General features: G+C 41.1%; 1 protein-coding gene across 1 annotated transcript in view; it reads right to left on the bottom strand.

Moving 5' to 3' along the window:
- LOC137268903 (uncharacterized) overlaps positions 1 to 20,762 on the bottom strand; it is a 40,115-nt gene extending 19,353 nt beyond the window's left edge. Inside the window, exon 1 of the mRNA XM_067803511.1 lies at positions 20,593 to 20,762. Within this exon, the coding sequence (XP_067659612.1) occupies positions 20,593 to 20,647 (55 nt within the window). The 5' untranslated portion in view covers positions 20,648 to 20,762. The remainder of the gene's footprint in view (positions 1 to 20,592) is intronic.
- Between the last annotated feature and the right edge of the window lie 1,868 nt (positions 20,763 to 22,630).

Raw genomic sequence — 22,630 nt, 5'->3', positions numbered from 1 at the left:
CAATAAGGTATATGAGTATCCGAATCCGAATTCACCAAGGGCCAATGGCATATACTCACTGCCATTCAAATAGAGAATAAAAAGTAACATGGAACAATTGCTTGTCCCTTTATATATCTTAGTATTATGTATGCATAATCTTCCTAACTGCGCACTTGTTGGATCAATACCGTGTTGCATATGTACAAATCCGAGAAAACACCTAGGCGTTCACGGGGTCTCACAACAAATACCTTGGTGTCACATTTGACACACATTCGACAAAACAGTTACATGTCTGGAAGTTCAAAGTCCTCACACACACTAGCAGTTCCCTAGACTGCTGTCTACGCGAGGAGGTTATGAATCATTCACTATGTTAAAACCCATGGCAAGTTGAATAATGTTCCAAACCTTTGTTTTCAAATTTGCATAATCTAAACTTCATCTACATATGTAGCATTGAAATAAACTGGCGCATACACGAGATTGAAGCACAGTTTGCACAATTGTGAAATTCGCTGAAGCACATCATGGTCAGACAAAATAGCTATAATTAAGTACAATCTCACAAGAGGCTACAGCAATTTTACTCCAGTGACAGCTGAAAAGAATGGAAGCACTTAGCTTAACGAAAAAAGCCAATTTCATGGCGACCCAGTCTCGTGTTTTCAGACCACGTTTCCACAAAATGGTCATAAACACGGAATTGGGGTGGCTCTCTGGAGAAAATCTCGAATTCTTCAAAGATTTTTACTAAACTTTCAATCATGCAAACCCAGTCCAGTAGCCAATTTGCCACTGAGCGTAAAGACCGAGAAATCAATTGCCAGGCTGGTGCAATGTTGACCGATATTAATCGCATGCTATCTTCCATTAGATCCATTTGTCATGGGCACCGATCAATCATTCGGAATACATATTCAACACAAATTATCGGGGTATTATATCTTAACCCCAGACATCATTCCATATCAAGTTCATCGTACAGATATGCATTGGAAATCTCCCGACATATTTGAAAGCGAACAAAAAATTTTTTCCAGTATTTGCTTGGCACGATGTTTCTACCAATGTCAAGTTCATGCAGTGAGCAGTAACTATTGTTATTACACAATTCAAACTATACACTGCGAACAGGACGCAGACAGTACATATCGGGACACAAAAAAACACAATGTTTGGAGTCTTCTGTAGCTTACATTTGCTTCAGCCACTGACACGGCAGATGGCTCGTCCTCCCTCAGTGGACTGTGGTTGTCATACAAGAAACAAAGTCATCAGTGTATTTTCGTAATGAAAAGGCAAACCGAAATAAAAGCCAACGATAAGGACAGAACCTTGATGACTCAATACATGTGTATAAAAACATTAAGATACCTTAATAACGGTGCTCGATGCATGATGCTTTCCTCAAAAGCATTATCATGTTGACTCACTGAATATTACCCTCACAGACACAATATCCGGTTATCCCAAAACATACTACCTCCATGTACACACTATCCTGATGCCCCAATATATATTATCTCCATACAGACACTATCCTGTTGTCCCAATATACATAAAGTTCCTTTATAAAGACACTACCCTTGTGCCCCAATACGAACCTCCTTCGAAAAGACACAATCCTGTTGACTTATTAAATATTACCATCAAATACACAATATCCCGCTTCCCCCAAAATATTACCTCCCTACACACACACTATCCTCGTGCCCCAATACATATTATCTTCAAAAAGACACAATCCTTGTGCCCCAGTACATATTATCTTCATAAAGACACAACCCAGTTGCTGCAATATATCATCTTGATACAGAGACAATCCTGTTGCCCAAATAGAAATTCCATTCATAAAGACAATATCTCGTTGCCCCTGTACATATATCCTTCAAAAAGACATTATCCTGATGTCGCCAATACCAATGTCCTCCATAAAAGTACAATTCTGTTGCTGAAATATATTATCTCCATACAGACACTGTGTTGCCCAAATACAAATTTCATCCACACTACAACATCTCGTTGCTCCAATGTTCATTATCTCCATAAAGACACACTCCTGTTGCTCCAATATAAAGACTCGATCCTACTGCTTCAATCCATACTACCGTTGTTTGTCCCATATTTCCGCCTGACAATCACTCCGTATTATGTCTTAATTCATTTTCTTTAATACGATTACTGATGCTGGTGTCTGTATCTCTGGCAAAGTATTGTTCGCTCTAATCTGAGAATGTCAAATCTGTCTGAGAGGGAATAACTTTAATTTTCCACTGACATATCACAGGGCTATTATTCCCCAGGTCTCCCCGCGAGTTCTTAAATAGTCACACGGACGGTTCCAGATATACCAGGATTCTCCAGGTACTACAGAGAGCTGTTGTTGAGAAATAATCACATGAACACTGATGGAATAAATGACTATGAGATTAAAAACTGGATACCGTGATAAAGTCAGCCTATTGTGAGAGGTGATGATGGCGAGGAGAGGGTGGACACGAGACAACGCCTACCCTACACACGTAATCTCTGTGTTCATAAATAGAACGAAGGTCAAGCCAAAGTGTCCCCTATTGATCCTCGGCAATGACTGACTGGGTGCAGCAACCCTCAAATGTCACTTCGTGCCGAATGTGAAGGAATAATAATATACCCAGTCCGATCCTATTCCCTGTTTCTTTGGCTAATGAATGCATTCAAGCAGCTTCAGGAAGCCAATGGAAACTCCATATGCCTAGCGAGCTTAACTTATATCTGAACATACCTACAAGACGTTTCCACTTTGGTCGGATCTCTATAGAAATGCTTTCGCTGGTTATTTTCGCTCTGATTTTGAAGTCTTTTCAAAATAGGAAAAAGTATGGGGAAAATCCTTGTAACCATGACAACGAAACTACATTGGAGGTTCAGCCTACCTCCCACACAACTCTGTTTTATATTAACTTTCAGGTCACGCTGACCTCATCCCAATCTTCTCAAAGATGTTCGAATCAATAGTCAAATCTCTCCAGCTTATGGTATGACACAAATGACGTTAAATATGTCAGTGTGTACCAGCTGCCAATAATCGGATTAGAACATAAGACGGGTGGGACATGTGGGTCTGTTCGGCCTCTGAAATCCCATGGGATGAGGCCTGTAAGAGGATGTACAACAACCATCCAGTCTTGGGAGTCTGAGATGTTGGAATATAAAAGTCACATGTTCAATATCATTGGGAACCACCAGAATAACCAGGGACACGTAAAAACGTCCCTCCGAAATTCCAACAAATGGCACTCCAGAATTGACCCATACTAAACCGAAGAAATACTAAATCCGGTATCAACCAACTGTACCACTAGCACTCTCCACAAAAAGCACATCCAAGTTATGTATGGAGCAAAAAAAATAAAATAAAATAATAAAAATAATTCCCCTTAATAAGACTTTCATCTGTGCAAGTGATGTCTTAAACAATAACCCAGCAATAATCTATACATTCTTTGACGTCTTTAAATAGCTCTTGCGGCTGGTGAGGATATTTGATAGATCTCATGAGTAACATACCATAAATCAACAAGCCTACAAACTGCTTCCTGTGATTTTGTTGCATTCCTTTTCGACCCAAGAATACTCATGTTATTTAGCCCTCGTAAGGCACGGAGGCATCTGGCCACGTAAAAGATAATTACATTGTTACGTAAAAACTACATAAGCCTTCTACCGATTCTCCCGATTCTCTAACGCAGTAGTTTCGCCGCTTCCAACACTTCATGGCATCGGTTCTGTCACGGGGGAATTGCTGGTCGATATTTCTCTATGGTTTTAATTTTTTTTCCTACAGTTGTTTCCAACTTTGTTTCAAAATTAACATGGACAAGGAAGGTGCAAACACGGAAATCAACTGCCAAATGCAAGAAAATGTCGACACTAATATTTCGCAGTGTATCGGCCTTCATAAGAATGTTTATGATCAATTATGATTCGAAGGATGTAAGAAAACACGACCTACATGCTATAATGGACATGTGAAGAACACACAAAAAATGCAAGACATGCCTGGGTTTGGTCTTACGCTGCTGTTAATAATATTCCAGCAACATCACGGCGGAGAACACAAAACATGCGGGCTTCACACACTGTACCCATGGGGGCATTCGAACCCGGGTCTTCGGCGTGACGAGACAACGATCTATTCATTAGACTACCCCACCGCCCCCTTAGGTATGAAATAACAAGTCAGAATTTACATGTTCCCACTCTACTTGTTCCTGGTTGTACCTGAGGACGTAGAAAAGAGATTTCGATGTTCATTGTTTGATCTGAGAACTGTAGTTCCATACAGAAAACATCCGTCACCGGTCGCGACCAAAAGATGACCCATTTGTCCAACCAAATTGACAGAAATATGCCATGGAGTGTCAATTAATTATCGTCCAATGAGTGTCGGACCTTCATTGCTTATTGGAGCACGTTATGTAAAAGTCTCATTAAGATCTTGTTTCACGACCAGAACTTTGATTGTAAGATTTTAAAAGACAGGGTTATTATCCGACCTCTGAAATAGATACCATAATCAACGGTTCTATAGTCGGGCATCCCTTTGACGTCTAAAACACAAGCAGTCGAACAACAGAAAGAGACAGGAACCCTGTTCTCAGACAAATTACTCCCAAATCCGTCATGGCATTTTCAATAAAAATTCACATTCGTCGAGGGGAGATTTCTGAGAAATTAATTACTTGTTTGATCAAGTAACTACCGGCGGTTCTCAAACGAACAAAACGTAGGAAGGGCAATCTTAATCTCTCCTGATTGACAGCGTTAAAGGGGACCGGGGTCTATCGCGGAAGTCGGATGGGGAAGATTACACATCCCTACTCTCATTTCTGTGTGCATAACAGTTGAATTAAGGCGACGTATCACATACGACCAGCATATGATGACGGTATCCTATTTTCGTGACCTTTGTCACAAGGGCGGATAAAAAACTTCGCAGTCGATCTATTGCTCCAAATAAGCCCTGTAATTTATATGCGGGTCGATGTTGCGATTAACTACTAGCACGTGCAGCACGTGCAGCACGTGCTGTTTGACAGCCCTTGCACAATGTTGCTTTCCCGTATCGGTTAAATGATGAACGAACTGACTTTCAGCAACCTCTTGAAGGCCCCGCGTAACCCGCTATTGTCTGCACAGTCCAGTACAAATCATGGTCATGTAACTGAGACAGAGTGAATAAAACTAGTTTTACTCTACTTATACGCTAACAATATCACGATAGGTGACACTAGATAGGTGGGTCTCTGCATGGAACGCCGTGGTAATCGAACAAGGGTATTCGGTTAGACGAGAGAACACTTTAACCACCTAGCCACCTCTCATTTTACTGTCTTGACCACGTAACTTTCATGTAATTAAGGTACGTTTTAGAAGAATATCAGAGGCTTGCAACTCTGACAGTGAGTCATTCGCCAACATAACAGGGCAGTGGAGTTGCCTCACGTCGAAAACCAGGGTTTGATTCCTCACATGGGCACAATCTGTGAAGCCCATTTTCTGGTGTTGCCCGCCGTGATATTGCTGGATTATTGCTAAGAGCTAACTCACTCACCAGCATAACACAGAAGCAGCACTGACAAAACGTGCAATCCCCAAATTTACACTTTGAAGTTTACGCCAATGCAAAAGAATACTTCAGTTTGAAACTGACGTATTAAATATACGAATACAAAACACACGTTTTCTACAACAGTCACAGATTTTGGTTCCCCGCATTGTTTGTGGGGTTACACAGTAAAAAAATCTACTCTAGCCTAATGGTTAACGCGCCAGCTCGTCACGCTGAAGACCAGGGTTCGATGCCCCATGGGTACAGTACGTGAAACCCATTTCTAGTGTCCCTTGGTGGTATTACTGGAATATTGTTAAAAGCGGCGTAAAACCACACTCAATCACTCTACGTGAAACGACAGAAGGTAAAACAATGTAACCGGTCTGCTGAATTACCCATTCATGCTCTAACGTATAAGATAAATTGGCAATTCGCTCCTTGTCCCATGAGACTCCAACATATGATGTAGCAACGATGTCCGTTTGTGCGGGATACCACGTTAGGGGTAATGGCGTCCTTTAATCGCGAACGGTGCTTACAGAAGGTCAAGTCATCCTGTACTTGTGCAAATTAGTATTAATGACTTTTCTGGTCTCATTTCTGGGAACCGTTGAAATCTAATTCTCCCAAAGGGTGATCTTCGATCTTTTCTTTCCATATCCAATTGGCAAGGTTTTTGAAGACGGCAAGCTTCTAGGACGGTGCTAGTGAGGACTACCCTCAAGATATTGGTTCACTGCGGCCGGAAAATTGTCATTTCTTTTTCTCTAAATGAATTTCACGTGCACTTTAAATGATGCCATAATACATTGTTGTTGCCCTTTGTTTAAAACTTGCTGCAAGCTTATTTCAATCTTAAAATCTGCGAGTCATTTTGCAAAACTTGAAATCTTATTTTGGTATCCGCAGGAAATGCACGGCAAACAGATTGGCTGGATTTACTTCATGAATAATTACAGTTCGTGAGCGTGAAATTCCCATTCCATTTTTGAAAACTCTTTCATTCTAATCCATTAGATTAAGGTGCATATTTCAATTTGACATCAGCTTTTTAAAAACCCGGTCACATCATGGCAAGCAAAGTAATCAATATGATCAAAACACAAGCAACTAAGATGTTTTTCACAAACATATCATGCATCCAGTGACAGAGAGCAGACCCTTTGTGGCAAAAGATGAAAGAGTAATGACGTCCTCTTTCTGTCACAATGCATGAGAGAGTTATCCACTTAGGACTGGTGTTAAGCAACCCATGTTTGCCAACCCCAAGACGGCCCGGGCTAGAATTAGCCTTCAACAACCCATATTTTCCAACCCCCATGAAGATCCAGGCTAGCTTTGGTCCTGAACAACGCATGTTTGTCCCAACCGCCACAAAGATCCGGATTAGAATTGGTATTCAAGAACTCATGTGTGCCAACACATTGAGTTAGAAATGGTTTTGAACAACAAAGAAAGCGACTTCTGGGATCGGAGTTGCTTGCAATGGCAGCTGCATACATTGATGCACATGCTGTCCATCACTGGATTACCTGGTCTCTACCACATACTGACCATCGTGGTATTGCTAGAACAACAATGTCATAGAAAACCCCATTTCATACGTTAACCATGCCAAATATCATGGCAAATAATTGTATGTTATTGGGGATGTTCGCGATTATTTAATCATCCAGTTTGGTTGGCCAGATTCAACTTTACTCTTTTTATCTAAAAGATATCCTTTCACAAGGTTAAAAGCCACGTTCGCTCCATTTGCCCCTGTCAGCTGCGTTGCTAATGCTGCAAGACGACATGCCGGCACAATGACAAGTTAAAACAACGACAAAGGTTTGAAGAATCTAAGATGACATTCTGCTAATGGAACGGGAGGCATGACGACACTACTCATGAGAACATGATCTGCACGTCATGTTAATACACATGCATTCATTTTAAATGCAGTATCTAATTGTAAGTGCAAACTTTTCGCAATATGGTGGACTGCTTACAAACTGACATATTTGGAATGGATAATTATGCGCCACATCTATCGGAATTTAGTTCTACGTTGCTTTGTATACCACATCTATCACATTTTATATGTGTAGCCACATCTCTTCTGATGCGCTACCTTGTGTACAGTCACACCAAGCGTAAAACAGAGGCTTGCTCATTGGTCGGACGAGCCAATGGTTTCAGCCTTTGAATTTTTGTTCATTAGAAAATGACATGCAAATGGATCATAACTGATTGAGTGGCTGGTTTTGAAAACTCTCACCGCAGGAATGTGAGATGCCTAGTAAGGTTGGTTTGGTTATTGTTTACCGCCGTACTCAGCACTATTCCAGCTACATGGCTGCAGTCTGTAAAAACTCGAATCTGGACTAGGCAATCCAGTGATCAACAGCATAAACATCGACATACGCTACTGGGATATGATGACATGTATCAACTAAATCGGTGAGCTTGACCATCCGGACCCGTTAGTCGCCTCTTACAACAAGCATTTGTTGCTGAAAACCAGTCTAACTTGGATCTTCGTGGGTCTGTCCTGTACGTAATAAACCGAATAAGGTGTCAAGTCGTTGGCCTACGATTGTCATGGTGGAACATGAGTGCATGAACACCGTTTTAGCCTACTTCGCCTCACACTTTCACATTTCACTAGTCGGTGGCCAACTGCAAAGGAAGCGTGACCTTTACAGTATGTAATTTCCCCGGAGATGTCGAGTCGTATTACCGCAATTGAAGATGATGCGTCCAGTGAGATTAATGTCGGGAATCTGGATCCAAACCCTACAAACGATATTAATGGACTCCTAACATTGATACTTCCACAAAACGGACTGTCTGGCGTGATAGCTGCTCCACACAGGCACCACCTTATTGCTACTACCGAACAAAACTTCCATCACGTCCTTTACAAAGTCGAAACCTACAAAGACAATCTCTTGACGAAAAGTGATCTTTCAGACAATTAGAAATTTCAAAATTGTTCCTCTCGCTGAAATTTAAACTCTTGACGACGCTGCGACTGGCTATGCCATTATTAATTCTCATGACAAATCCAATGATGAAGAACAACATGTGTGATTACTATGTAGAATGGAAGCAGCTTTAAGAGTAATCACCATTGGAGACGACAGTAAGAACAAAGGATATGACTTGTGCATGACCTTCTGCAAGGTTTCTACACTGCTGCACACATTTTACATTGCTCTTACAAATTAACAGACCCACGCAGACTTAGCACATAATGTTTACGGGGAATCATTGAAATTGTGGCAGATTTGACATCCACTGGTTACAGCTTATGAAATCGAGGTAGGACGAGAGCCTGGCGTATAAGGACGTCACCAACATTCCAGATGGATATATTGTTCATTCCTCGGGCGCGGACAAGGAGCTCAAGAGGAGAATACTGCGCTTCGAAGATGATCCAAGATCAGGCATATTTTTTAATGCATTATACAAATGATTATGACGTCAGTTTCGCTGTGGAACACAACCTGAAGAAATGCCATTCCTGTAATGTCCACCACTATAGCGTTGTGAGCAGACGTTTTTCGGAGAGAAGTATGATGAAACATAATGACCAGCTCACAACTTTTGAAGTATATTTTAAACTATATTTTAAATACTCCCCATTGAAAACATACACCACAGAATTCTTGACAAGCCGTTTCTCGTGGCTGGCCGTCAGTAAGGATGAAATGACCCTCTTCAATTGGGTGGACGTCACCGAAAGGTTACCCTTGTTCATCACAATAATGAGTAATGAAAAAGCCAATCTGAGCCCTCCAGGCAGCTTCTCCATCATGTCCACACACTACTCGGAACTGGTACTTAGGTAACAGTCGCCTATTAGTAGCATGGACCAAACCGCTTTATCCTCATGACCTGCATCCGTCTAAACAACCTCCTTCACAAGTTGCGCATCTATCAGTGTCGACAAACCCTACATTTGGATTGCGTGTTGTCGTCTTACGTTTGGGAGACAGGTCATATGGTTATTCATGGAGATGTTACATGAGGATTTTGTTGAGGATGAAAAGGCTTACACTTAACAATGGGTTATGTTCAAACGAAAATAGGTGGGGTGAAATCGGGTTTAACGTCGCGCTTTTGGGGGCATATTAGACTAATGCTCAGTCTCTGAATATATATAATGTTGATAGTGACATACAAACCCATTCAACTGAAAAGGAGACCCGGGGAGATCAGAGATTCAGAGACTAAGAACATCTGCATTGGGATTTCATGTGCTGGGGTCGTTACCAATTAGAAGTCGCATCATACAACCATCAGATATAAGTGACAGACATATTTATTGGCCCTCGTGAAGTCGAAGAAACCTAGACTTGCTTCATTTAAGGCCTCAGCACTGTAGAGAAGCCTGGGCAGTAGGCCAAATGATGTGGTTCTGGGACTGTGAGAGAGACTATAGGCACACATGGCGACGTGCATGTTTGTGTCCGTCTTGATCTACTTGTATTGATCCTGACTAATGTCGGTCTATTATGTTGGCGATTTATAAGATGCTCATGTACCTGTCAAACATGGACCTGTTACTCATACACATTATATTGACAAAGAGAGCCATATTACCAAGCGCCGAGGTGGCTTTGTAGTTTTACGCCGCACTCAGCAATATTCCAACTGTATGGTGGTGGTTTGTAAATAATCGAGTCTGGACCAGACAATCCAGTGATTAACAGCATGAGCATGTAACTAGGCAACTGCGATAAAATGACGTGTCAAAACCTATGTCTGCCAGCCTGATTACCCGATCCCGTAAGTCGCCTCTGAGGACAAATACGGGTAACTGAAGATTAATGCGAACAGGGATCTTTACGGGTCACCGAACGTCGCGGGTAAGAACAAGAACCATCTATAGGTGTCGGTTGTTATCACGCGGTGAACAAACTGTCGAACCGACCAAGGTGAGAGAGTGACAAATGAACTTACAATCCTTATGTTACTGGCTTGTGATGCACATTCTTTCTCAGCTCTCCAGTTAGTAAAGTCATATCAGCACTGCGACTGTCGGAAGTCTACGTTAAAGTGAAGGTGACTCGTACTTTGAAGACTGTAAGAGATACCATCGTTACAGTAAGCAGTATTGACGAGATGGATGTGGATCAACATAGAAGTCCCCTACACGCTAATGCGAAAAAGGTGCTAAACCATAGACGTTCGTTACGTACGGGAACAGAAGGTGTTATATGATTCCACACGTTTCCACAGCTTCGTGGAGTGTGTTCGTAGCTCGAGCAGATAATTAGAGGTGTCATCTTCTTGCTAGAGGCGAACACACTCAAGCTAAGAAAATACTTCTCGTGAGCAGGTGCGATGAGGATATCGCTGTTTTGATAGAAGTGGCAGGGCAGCACGTCTTTCTTCATAGCGTTTGAACCGTTTGATACCTTCCGCGTATGTCGGTGAAGTTTGGAGGTTTGGTATGTTGATGGCTTGGCCATTTTACAATTTGTCTATTGTGAATTCGTCAGTTTGTTCATTGTAACATTATCACATATGAAACTATAAACCACCGTGTTTGTTGAACTGACATTAAATTTGCATGTTACTATTACTATGAAGATTGAAACAATATCATTTCAATTAGATCTGAATAATGAAAACTTATATCTGTTAAAGAAAACTCGTCGGTGGTGTGAATGATTGATGTTGTGGTAACGGTTTTTTGCGTTAATGAAAATGACGCCTATTCGTGTACACTCAGTGAGTGTTGGTTTAGAATTACGCCGCTTTTAGCTTATTACAGCAACATCACGGCGGGGGGGCACCAAAAATGGGCTACATGAATCTTATCCATGTCGGGAATCGAACCCGGGTCTCCGGCGTGAAGAGCGAAACATTTAGGCCACCTCGCCGCCCCTCGTATACAGTAATATAGCGTTTGGTGTAATATCTAAACAATGTACTGCTACACACCTGTTTTGACCACAGATATTAGCGTTCCTATGAGTTTTTCATACCACTGCGAAAATATAGAAAACGAGTTAAATTCTGAGGATTGATGACGACAGAAAAATAACATTATCCTCAGTGATTTGTTTTGAAAAACAGGGCGACATCTGCCAGCCATCAACGTGCTCTCCTTTGACCTCTTGAGTTATTGCGCATGCCACGATATTCAAAGCGAATTAATAGTCAGTCATGTTGCATCAAGAGACGACAGTTTAAATTAACTCGGATGACAAACTCCTTCGATTTTACGTCGTTAGAGCTTAATTCCCCGCCAAGTAACACAGGGCGACACTTCCCTGCATTTCTTAATCAAACTTCTCCCCACCCTTTCGAGGTCGCTCCGCTGGCTGCGTGTTGGTTTACGTCACAACACCCACGATGTGCTGAGCTTAAGTGGTTTCTCATGAAAATTCAAAGCTGGAAACACTTGCCTGTGAAAAACACGAGATTTCTAGGCGTTGAATTCCCAGCTCTTGTTCCGCTAACCAGTCAGTGTTCGCTGCTTTCAATACAGATGGGATGGACAACTGTTTATGCAACGATAATCAAGCGGGTGTATTTTTTCAGATTAATTATGTCTGATTTTCTAATTACAATTCAAGTGCAAATTACGTCAGCTGCCCAACACTTGTCCTCAATGAAACTGTTCCGAAACGGTGGCAAAGAACATCCAAACAGTTTAGAAACAGAGGAACAAACATCAATGATGAGGTTTGATTGCTTCGTGAAAATCACTGCAGTGCGAGTTCACTGCTGAGACATTAAGTATTTCTCTTGCAGCATGATACAACACGCATGACACCATTCACTTACTGGTGCACATTCTGTTGATCACATGACTGTCTGGTCCAGGCGCGATTATTTACAGACTGACACTTTATAGCTGGAATATTGCTAAGTACGGCGTTAAACAACAAACTTGCTGTTATACTATAATTGCCAACATTATTACGGCAACTCAATGAAACAATTCTAGTTCCTCAAACGGCTTGACAACGGCTTATTTACGCATGTACCGCAACCAAGGGCTTATCGTTACCGTGACAACTGGATTTAAGACAGCAGACATTTAGCTAAACGCGTGGCATTGTCTAATCGGGGTGAAACTGACACCGGGATACTGGCAAATCACGTTGGTTAATTGCCCGTCTTCTCCATATTAGATACCCCCGAATATGGCTGTGCCACGGTCATAATTAGTGTGAGTAAATGCTCACTGCATAAGCAACACCAGGGTGCATTTGGACAATGTACAGCTATGACCCTTGTGCCGCCTCTTTCATTTGTACAATGATATTGATTCTACCATAGCCACCAAAAATGTAAACACAGTCATTGATTAAAGCGGACGAGTAATCCGGAGACAATTGAAGCCCATTCGCCACCTAATCCGATACAGCTAATCATGGCATCCCCGGGTTAAAGAAAACTGACAAAAGCACCTGCAAGTAAGATGGCGGAGTAATAGGGGTGTCCAAGCTAATTAGTGTTAATCTCGAAATGCAGGACGCTCCTTCAATGGATCTCTTGAACGTAGTCCTCGTGATGTTACATAGCCTACAGTTGTGGTCGCTATCATTGCCGCTTTGATTCCAGTATATTATTACAATGGATAGACGCCTCTGGTCCATTGTTTCTCGGGAGTTTTGCCGTTGTTTCCTCCTGAAGGGAAAACACATCTTCACGAAATGAACAGTCGTCAATGTTGCTCACGGCCCCCGGAAGTGCCAATTAAATTCTTGGTTTTTTTCAAAGGGTTTATTGCTTTGTGCGTAATTCTTGAAGCTAATCTTACTAACACTCGTCCAATGTAACAACAGCAGTCGCACCACGAACATTATATAATCTAGAATATTTACCATCATGTTTTCAATGTCCTCCAATCATTATGAAAAGGCCCAATGGTGTAAGTATATATGAATCTATATCGCAGGCCCTAAAGTAATGGGAGAAACGTTTAGCTAGATCTCGAATGATTGGGTAGTCCAGTTTGGAATTTTGCTTGACTCCGTTTGGAAGTAATAAACGTCTTCATAGTTAGGACTAATGTCGGTCCGTCATCATGTGTTGAACGACGTAAAGTACAGGGGACGTGTAAACTCTCTGTACCCCTCCCTGTAATTACAACACAGTGTTAGGTCAGTAATTAAGCACATGAAGAGATAACAGGTGCCTTGTTTCGTCCACCGCGGATTATTGTTTCTCAGATTCAGATTCGTGTATTTATCCTAACTATCCAGAGAGTGACAGTTGTGCAATATGTAACTACCAACGGATACAAGACACGACGTAGAATATATTATCAAGATAAATGGTTATGCAACGCATTTACGAATATAGTCCCAAGTTTCAACAGCGTTGAGTGCTGTCCTTCCAGTTCGTCAACTTAAAAGACACAGGGGTGTCACCTATAGCCACCTATTTCCTTTACTTCTTTAATTATGATAAACATAATCATAAACTAAGGGCGGGAGACCCATGAAGATCCGGGTCTTCAGCAACCAGTGCTTATAAGAGGCATATATTTCAGACTTACATGGGCTTTACTGGGTAAATTTGTTTCAGGGTCTGTGTGGCAGACTGTGGAGGAAAGTGTGAAGACAGAAATGGTCTTCCGGTGGTGATATTGCTCGAATAGGTTATAAAATTCTCGTAAAATCACACCCCGCCTCACTTATTGTTTACACCCATGTTTCATTTCAGTCCATACACGATAACAATCCATCATAGTTTTTCATATATCAAACATGATATGGTAATTTTAAAACAACTGAAGGAAAAAGCGCCCTAGACTACAGAATGATGCTTGTATTTGAGCGTATCAATGATCCAAATCACGTGACCACAACAGGTGCTCGAGTTGGTGATTGTTGGCCGTGCTAATCATACCGACAACGCGGTCTACACCATTTACCAATTGCCTAGATAATGGGTGATAATTATAGGCACATTAATCTGAGTCAACTTCGGAGGTTAATAGATTGATTTATTTGCAGCATACTCGGATTTGTCTTTTAATAGTCCTCAGCTGTAGTATTACACTGTTGTACATATGCCAACCATGGGTATGTGATATAACAGTTTTACCGCATATGAAAACTGTACTTCGTCGGCAGTGTGGACAATTTATTGCCAAGGAAAATTATTAATAAATGTTATATAAACGATAACAACCTTCCTGTGGAAATAGCATTTTAAGTGGCACATAATATGAATTCGGTCATATCCATTACATATCATTAATGATAGTTTCATTAAACCTGCTTATTACACATTTTATGCTCGGTTTTAATCTGATATTAATAATCAACACGCCACAAAAGAATTAAATCATTTTCAGTTTAATGAACAATGTTCAATTATTCATGAAGATTAAGTGTGTTCAGATTATTGTATCACACTAACGCAACAAAGCCGATAATGGGTCGCTTCTGTTGGTATTTCCAAGTCTCATGTGATTGAACGCGTCAGTTTAAGATACCTCTATTAACCCCCTTCAACTTCCGATTCAGTAGATCGTTACCGCTGTTATGTAAGGCCACACTGACCACGATCGCCATTGTTGCATACGGGCAATCATAAAAAGTCCTGGATGAATCATGAACAGAGCGCAGGGGCCGGAACTGAATACATGTGTTTAGAAGGGGTCAGAATCGACTGAAATAACTGGCATCTAAAATTGCATGAATAATTCAAAGGATAGATGGTAAATTGGTTAATTTCTGAGCTGTGTTGGGAACCAGCATAAACCTAATGATGTGGAAATAGAAGCGGGTCGACCATCTGCGCCTGCTATGTAACTCGTCACATGTACGAAGAAAACACACATGCTCCTTCAATAAACAGGTTGAAATGGGAAATGCAGAATTCTGAAACAGGTTGCAAGTTTTGCTCTGAGTGAAGGAGGCTATACCTCCATTACCAGCGTATGTTGCCTGGGCGATAAATGTTGAGGAATGTTACGGAATGCAGTCTGGAGTCCCACGAATGTGCTCACGGTAGGATGCCGCTTGTCAAGACAAAACATTCTGTTCACCAAGGAGTAACCATACACAGTATTGTATTTCAATATTTCAATTACAGAAACATAAACGTCATTTGCCGGGAGCAGGGAAACATGGAATCTATAGGAATAACAGTAAACTGTGAAACTACGATTGGTATCCAGTGCTTTTTAGTTTTATACCAGAAATGCTCTATATTTTCTACGATTATTTGTCAAAACTGCATTTGACAACACAAGAGTCCGACACTTGCAGCAGTCAAAGATCAGAGAACGAGAAGGTCTCTTTAAGGAACAATGTTGCATGTCTTGGTTTCATTCCGAATAAAACCACCCATGGGTATATAATACACTTTACCCTTTTGTCAGAGTCAATCATATATCATCTTGCAAATGAAGATTGGCTGAAGGGATGCAATCACCTATACCACAAATTAATCTGGCCGTGCAATGTTTACACTTGGTCGAAGATTACACACATGAGCAGAACGCTGTCCCTTAAGTCAACAATTACTTTGGCGTTATGGTGTTGAGTGTGGTGGTGCTCCTCTAGGCGGGGCAGTATACTCGAGTTAATCCTTAATATCAGTAATCAAAGATCGTTTGATAACACCCTTACGTACCAACACAAGGTTCTGGACCTCAAGTATTAACTTGCCAGTAAGCAGGACTAGTTCTTTATATTTATGCCCACAGCCAAGTGTTGTGATTTAACAGTGAGTGAGTTTAGTTTTACGCCGCACTCAGCAATATTCCAGGTATATGGCGGCGGTGTGTAAATAATCGAGTCTGGACCAGATAATTCAGTGATCAACAGCATGCGCATTGAACTGGGAACTGATGACATGTGTCAACCAAGTCAGTGAGTCTGACCACCCGAACCCCCTTCACGGGTCTTGTGAATTTACAATGCCCGGCTAATGAACGTAGGTATTGATCAGGTCAGAAACGACACGTACGTGTGTCCATCAGCAAAACTTTGCAACTGTTACGGGTTGAGCAGATCCGGAGATATGTGCATCGTCGACGCCTTATATCCATACTGGACCTATGTTGCATCTACTTCATTATCCCATGTATCTGCAGTTCATCCGCGACACAGAGTTCAAATCATAATTGGAATATCAGAATACAAAATGTCAAAGCTCTTTATATACATCGATAGCTCAGAAAACTACTCAAATTACTTGGCGATGATTACTCGTCAAAAGGTTGTCAGCTTGATTTCAATTACATCTGTGTACATTTAAGGCCGAGTCAGAGACCCAGATTTGTTCAGCAGAGAAAAACAAAACAATTATGACCAAATGTGGCGTGCATGATCAGATAGGGTTGCCCCCGTGTCGCCTCTTCCTGACTGTGCAATCAGAAGGTCATCATGTGACACGATGGGTAGGCTTTCTCACCAGGCATGACAACCGGAAGTCACATGGGAATAATTTGCAGGCAATAACACAGTACCACTGTCGCTGCAGCTAAGAACAAACTCATACGTTGGGTTTGTTCAACATTTCACTATGCACATCTTGGCTTACGAACACACGCGTTTTTACCTGAAACAAAGTCTATGGATCCGTAGACCTCAACGTAAACGTAACGACTGGAATGGATAGGTGTTGACCTGAGCTTACATTTTACATGCTGGTTGCACATATTCCAAAGAATGCAATTCGCAAGTCAGATATCGCCAACGAAAATGAGAAAAAATTCCCAAGAAATTGCTTGCAACTCAAAATTTTCGGAATCGCTGAAATGTTGAACACGCTAGCTACTCTGCCATGATGGCAAATGTACCTACCAAGTTGTTTAGTTCTGATGTCTATTGTTTATCCAACTTTAAAGCAATAACATGGTGTTGAAAATGATGATAGTGTTGGCTCGTTTTCTCGGAACGAGATACCAAAATTGGCCATCGGTATGACCGCCTTGCGGGTCTTAACCCACAGATAAGAAATGAACGCTGTAACTGCTATGCCTGTTTTATTGCTCCGAAGCATGATGGTGATTACTGCAATTGCTATGACAGGATGCCAGACGTTTTCACCCCAGCTACAGGTTACGGGGCGACAGGCAGGGAGGTATAATGCGTGGCTACATTGGATTAAATATCCCCACAGTTTCTGTGTTCTGATATAGTCCCCATCTTATGTTCTATACAGCACAAACATAGTTAGGGTTTGTAAATTTTGAAATTATGAAATGATCTGTTTATTAATTGATACACTAATGAAATATAAATCATAAAAATATCAATACCCCTAACTTAGTTTTCTCCTGTATATGTGTTAACATGTTCCATGTTCTAGTCCCATATCAAAAGGTTCTATGTTTAGTCTCCTTTCACGAGTTCTTTGTTCTAGTCAACATTGATAAGTTCAATGTCTTAGTCCCCTTTCATGAGTTCTATGTTCTAGTCCCTTGTCATGAGTTCTATGTTCTAGTCAAATGTGATAAGTTCTCTGTTCTTGTCCCTTGTCATTAGTTCTATGTTCTAGGCTCCGATCATAAGTTTGCATGTAGTTGGGAGCAGAGAAATCTGACATGTGGTTGTAATCACGGAACAAAAATATTGCGAAAGCTTGCAGACATTGCCGCAAATGGAACTGCACTCGACAATTTAACACCGTTAACATGGGTGTGACCTAACCAAGGGAGTGCATGTTCATTTTCAAAGCATTCATCTGGGGATATTGTAATCTTAAAGGGTTTGCAAGGAGACAAATAAACACCGGCCAGTGTCAGCTACGGCAACTGCTGGGGATATGTACAGAAACCGGCATTCTCCTAACGACTCAACCTCACACTACAGTACAACCGGCAAACGCTCAGACAGATGTAGCTGCACTGCACATGTCAAGGTTGGCCTACCGTCATGCGGATGGTCACAAGAAAGGCTTCTAGTATGAACAACAACCACACAGGCAGACTCTTAACTTAACCAACGCTTGGTCCCTGAATATATAAAGTGTTACTTGTAACAAATAAATCCATTTAAATTGAATAGGAAACCCAGTGAGACCACAATCAATTATCTACACTTGCTTTACTTAGGACATTAGATCTACAGGGAGGGACAGGCTGTAGGGAAAATAATACGGTTCAGGGACTGTGGGACAGACTAACTCTAGACAGACAAATTACACTACACAAAATCTACTAAATCAGTGATGGGTATAGCTAGGAATAAAACGTACGTTGTCACTGGTCTCAAAATGATTCGGAGTACCTTTTACTCTACCTGATGTTTGTTATTTTCTAAGTGTCATTCAATGACTTTACCTGCAAACAATCAGTCAGAAAGATTCGAAGAAACTGGGTCAAGGAGGTTCGGAGTGACATATATCTTAGTCTGAAACAAGTACAGAAACTATATTTCTTCAAAAACTAGTCGTCAGCTTAGTATACTGTTTTCCAAATCAAAGGTTCACCTTAATCGAGAGTGATGCTGTTTCTTGACGTGATGACGGTAGACCTACGCGTGTTTAAACATATGGTTTCTGGTGAAGCGATCTACATATGCACACCAAGAAGTATATGCGTTGTCTTATTTTCAAACTTGAAAGAGAAATATATTAATAGATTCCTTGAGTGATATTCCGCGTTAACTTGAGTCTACCATGCATGTTTTTAACAATAAAATATACCACGTCCTTCTGGTAAATGGAAAATAATGACAGATCCTGGCAGAGCTCAGTTTGTATTAGCAGTGTGCAGGTTCTGTGGGTGAGCAGGTAGGAGACATTTTCTGGATCCATGTTGTATCTACCAGATCTCATCTTACATAAAATATGTTTTAAACAGATGAAAGTGTCGATGATTTTCTAGCCATTGCTGCACTAAACATACCCCAGAGGAATGATTGCATTGTTTCACGGGAAACCAAACGAGAAGGGTGTGTCAACCTGACTACAAATGTGATTCAATGTACTCGAAACAATATTACCCAATATTTACACGAGCGCTGTCATAAACTGAAAAACCGCCATCTGAGGTAAAATATAATCCTTTCTCACAGGTGTTGTGCTTGGGGGTGGGGGAAGAGGTACTAATTGTATAAAATAATTAAACTGCAACATATGTTTAACGGGGGCTTCTTAAACAATAGACTTATGAGAATATGGCTGATTTCAACAAATACGAATCAGAACTATCTAGATGATAATACCATTTTTAATTACTACACATTTTTAACGCCTACTACGTATATCAACTTACATGTTTATGTCAAAATGGGTGACAATATGTCAGTCGGAAAAACAACCAAACCGGATGTCCACACTTAATATCAATGTGAGATGATAACATCTATTCTGTGTTTGATAACTAAGGACAGGGTATCAAATCTCTGTGGATTATCTGATAAAATATTGCCAGCAAGGGTGCTAGGGTCAGAAAGGGGATTTCATAACACTGGCACAATGCAGTTTTATATGTTGTTATCAGTCCACAGGAAACAGCCAAAAATTAACAGGTCTCTCCATCTTGCCACTAGAGTAATCCACACCCACACTCAAATCTACACTGACAATCCGATAGATTACGCCAGGCTTTGTATACAACGCATATCACTGTCCTCTCGTAGTCCTGCTCTCTGCACAAAACCCGCGATATGGTTTGGGAGTGGCATGTTGCGACGCTGAGATATGCACTACACAAAATAAACTCCCCCGAAACATAAACACTACGATGTTGTGGGGCTGGAAGAAAGTATGTCAGTGTGAAAGCAGATATAACAACTCTACGATCGCTATATTACACCGACTTGACAAATTTCAAATAGCTGATGGAATCCTTTTAAGAAATTGATTTTGGGCGATGCGTTAGTGAAAGTTTGAAAGTGAAAGAATCGGTAATAATTCATGAACATAGCATGGAAACACCGTGGTATAATCCCGAGCGCGTTGTAGCGAGGGGTACACACAATTCGGCACGATTCACTTGTAGGGGACGGCGATATTGCTTACACAGCTGAGAGCTGTGACCCCGAACTATCGCCAAAACTATATGAAACCTTGAAAGAATATTAAAAGATTACCTTCAGCTCCAAGAATAAGAATCCCAGCTAACACGATGTAAATGTTCACATCCATCCCGCTGGAAATCTACAAATGCGTAGCCACTCGTCTGCTCATAAAAATTTGTGAACTGTAAACTTCGCGTTTGTTTGGGTCTCGTCTGTACACGACACGCAGTTGCAGTACACTCGATCCGACAGCAGTTACTTCCCTTGGGTAATACCGTTATGAAGGTATTCTCATAGGTAGTTGTGTTATTCGAGCCACGGGCAAATCCGCCGCTTTTCATTGGTCGGCTTTCGCGATCGTGTCTATTTTTAGATGTAAAGCTCCCCTGAATGGCGGAGGGATGAACGCTGGCCTCACACTGACAATCGTTAGTTCAGAGTTCGAGATGAGGTTAATAAAAATTACTGACATATTAATTCATGGATGCCCGTCAAATTCTCCAGCATCCCAAGGGATAACTGACGCTTAGCATGATAATGCACGGCTTTATTAAATGTTCCATGGAATTCACGTGTCAAGTTACAAGCCAAATTAGATTGCAAATATCTGACGCTCACTGACGAGACAGAATTCTCACAGAAATGAAAAATACCTCAAAAGGAGAGGAGTTTTTAACCACTATTTCTTTCAATTTTTCTGTAATCTGATTATCCTTCTTTTCAGGTATTTCTTATTTCGGAAAAATAATTATCTTTCTTCGTATGCTATTCCCAAAGGTGTGAAGATTTCAGCAACTGCTTGATTAAAATTGTCTGTAGCGTTATTCCAATGAAAGTTTAATGATAAAGTCCCAAAAGTGTTTTTTTTTCCAGCAAGTGTAAATCCTTGCACTTCTACCTGTGTCATCGTGTATTGAGGAAACGTATATACTAGAGAGTATATACGTTGTTTCTTGTCGTTGACTTGTTTCGTTGTTGACTAGTTTCTGTTCTTTGTGAGATGCAGACATCAACATGCCATTTGACTGAACGACTCTATGTGTTTCGTCACACAGGGAGCGCCGAGTAACTGTACTAGCGAGTATTGATCAGGCAACACAAGTATCATTCGATGTCGGATGTTTCCGTGAGTGGCGTGACAGCGTACGCCCTGAATGACACGCTCTGCTGTGCACGAACAACTGCGCGTTATGCTGAAGTGAGTTGGTGAATGATGTTTTTAGCCGCAGTCATCAGCTTTGAGTCAGTTCGAGTCCGGGATGACAAGTAAGTGGGTGATACTAGTAGCAAAAACAATACCGTCATCATAGTGACGTAATGTGTACGAACACATGACCACGTTAGCACTGTTCCAGTAGTATCTCGGAGGGGGGGGGGGGACCAGAAATGGGCCCCACACATTGTATCCATGTGGGGAACCGAACCAGGGTCTTCGGCTTGACGAGCAAACCTACTTCATATAGGGTATAAATTTCGGGACAATAACAATATATTAAATTATTATGGTTCGAGACATGTGCTATCTATCCCACGGGGGTTTAAAAATTCCATCTCCCGACCTCGCCCGGAACAAGGCAGTTTCCATTTCGGGCAATCAAATAATTGTGTCTTACTTGTCCGTGGGCTACTAGATAATTTCCGCATATGGTTTCAAACCGTAAATAAACTTGGATTCTAGGTCATATCTGCTCAAAATTTAGCTTACAAATTTCACAATGTTAATAAAGCAGAGTTATCTTTCTTTGCTATCTATCATTTTTTAATAAATAGTCCAGTAAACATTACATCAAATACAATGTTGATTTATCATTTGACAATTTCATCGTCATGCATATGTTTATGTCATAAAAATCAGAGCAGGTGGAAATTTCGTCAAGACATGGTGAAGTCACTTTCCTGAAGTCACTTGTCCTGTGGCAAGTGACTTTAAAGAAAAATGATCCTCTGTATATATCCATGAAATCATTTTTTTCGGCACGAAAAGAAATACAAGCCATCATCCGGGCATGATCCGGGCATGAACAATGTCGGTGTGACCTAACGCACATCGTCAGATGTATAACATATGTATAACATAGAGATCAATACAACGTATATAGCTAACTGTTAA

The sequence above is a fragment of the Haliotis asinina genome, chromosome 16, assembly GCF_037392515.1.
Source record: "Haliotis asinina isolate JCU_RB_2024 chromosome 16, JCU_Hal_asi_v2, whole genome shotgun sequence".
NCBI classification, from domain to species: domain Eukaryota; kingdom Metazoa; phylum Mollusca; class Gastropoda; order Lepetellida; family Haliotidae; genus Haliotis; species Haliotis asinina.
This window is presented reverse-complemented; position numbering and strand designations above follow the sequence as displayed.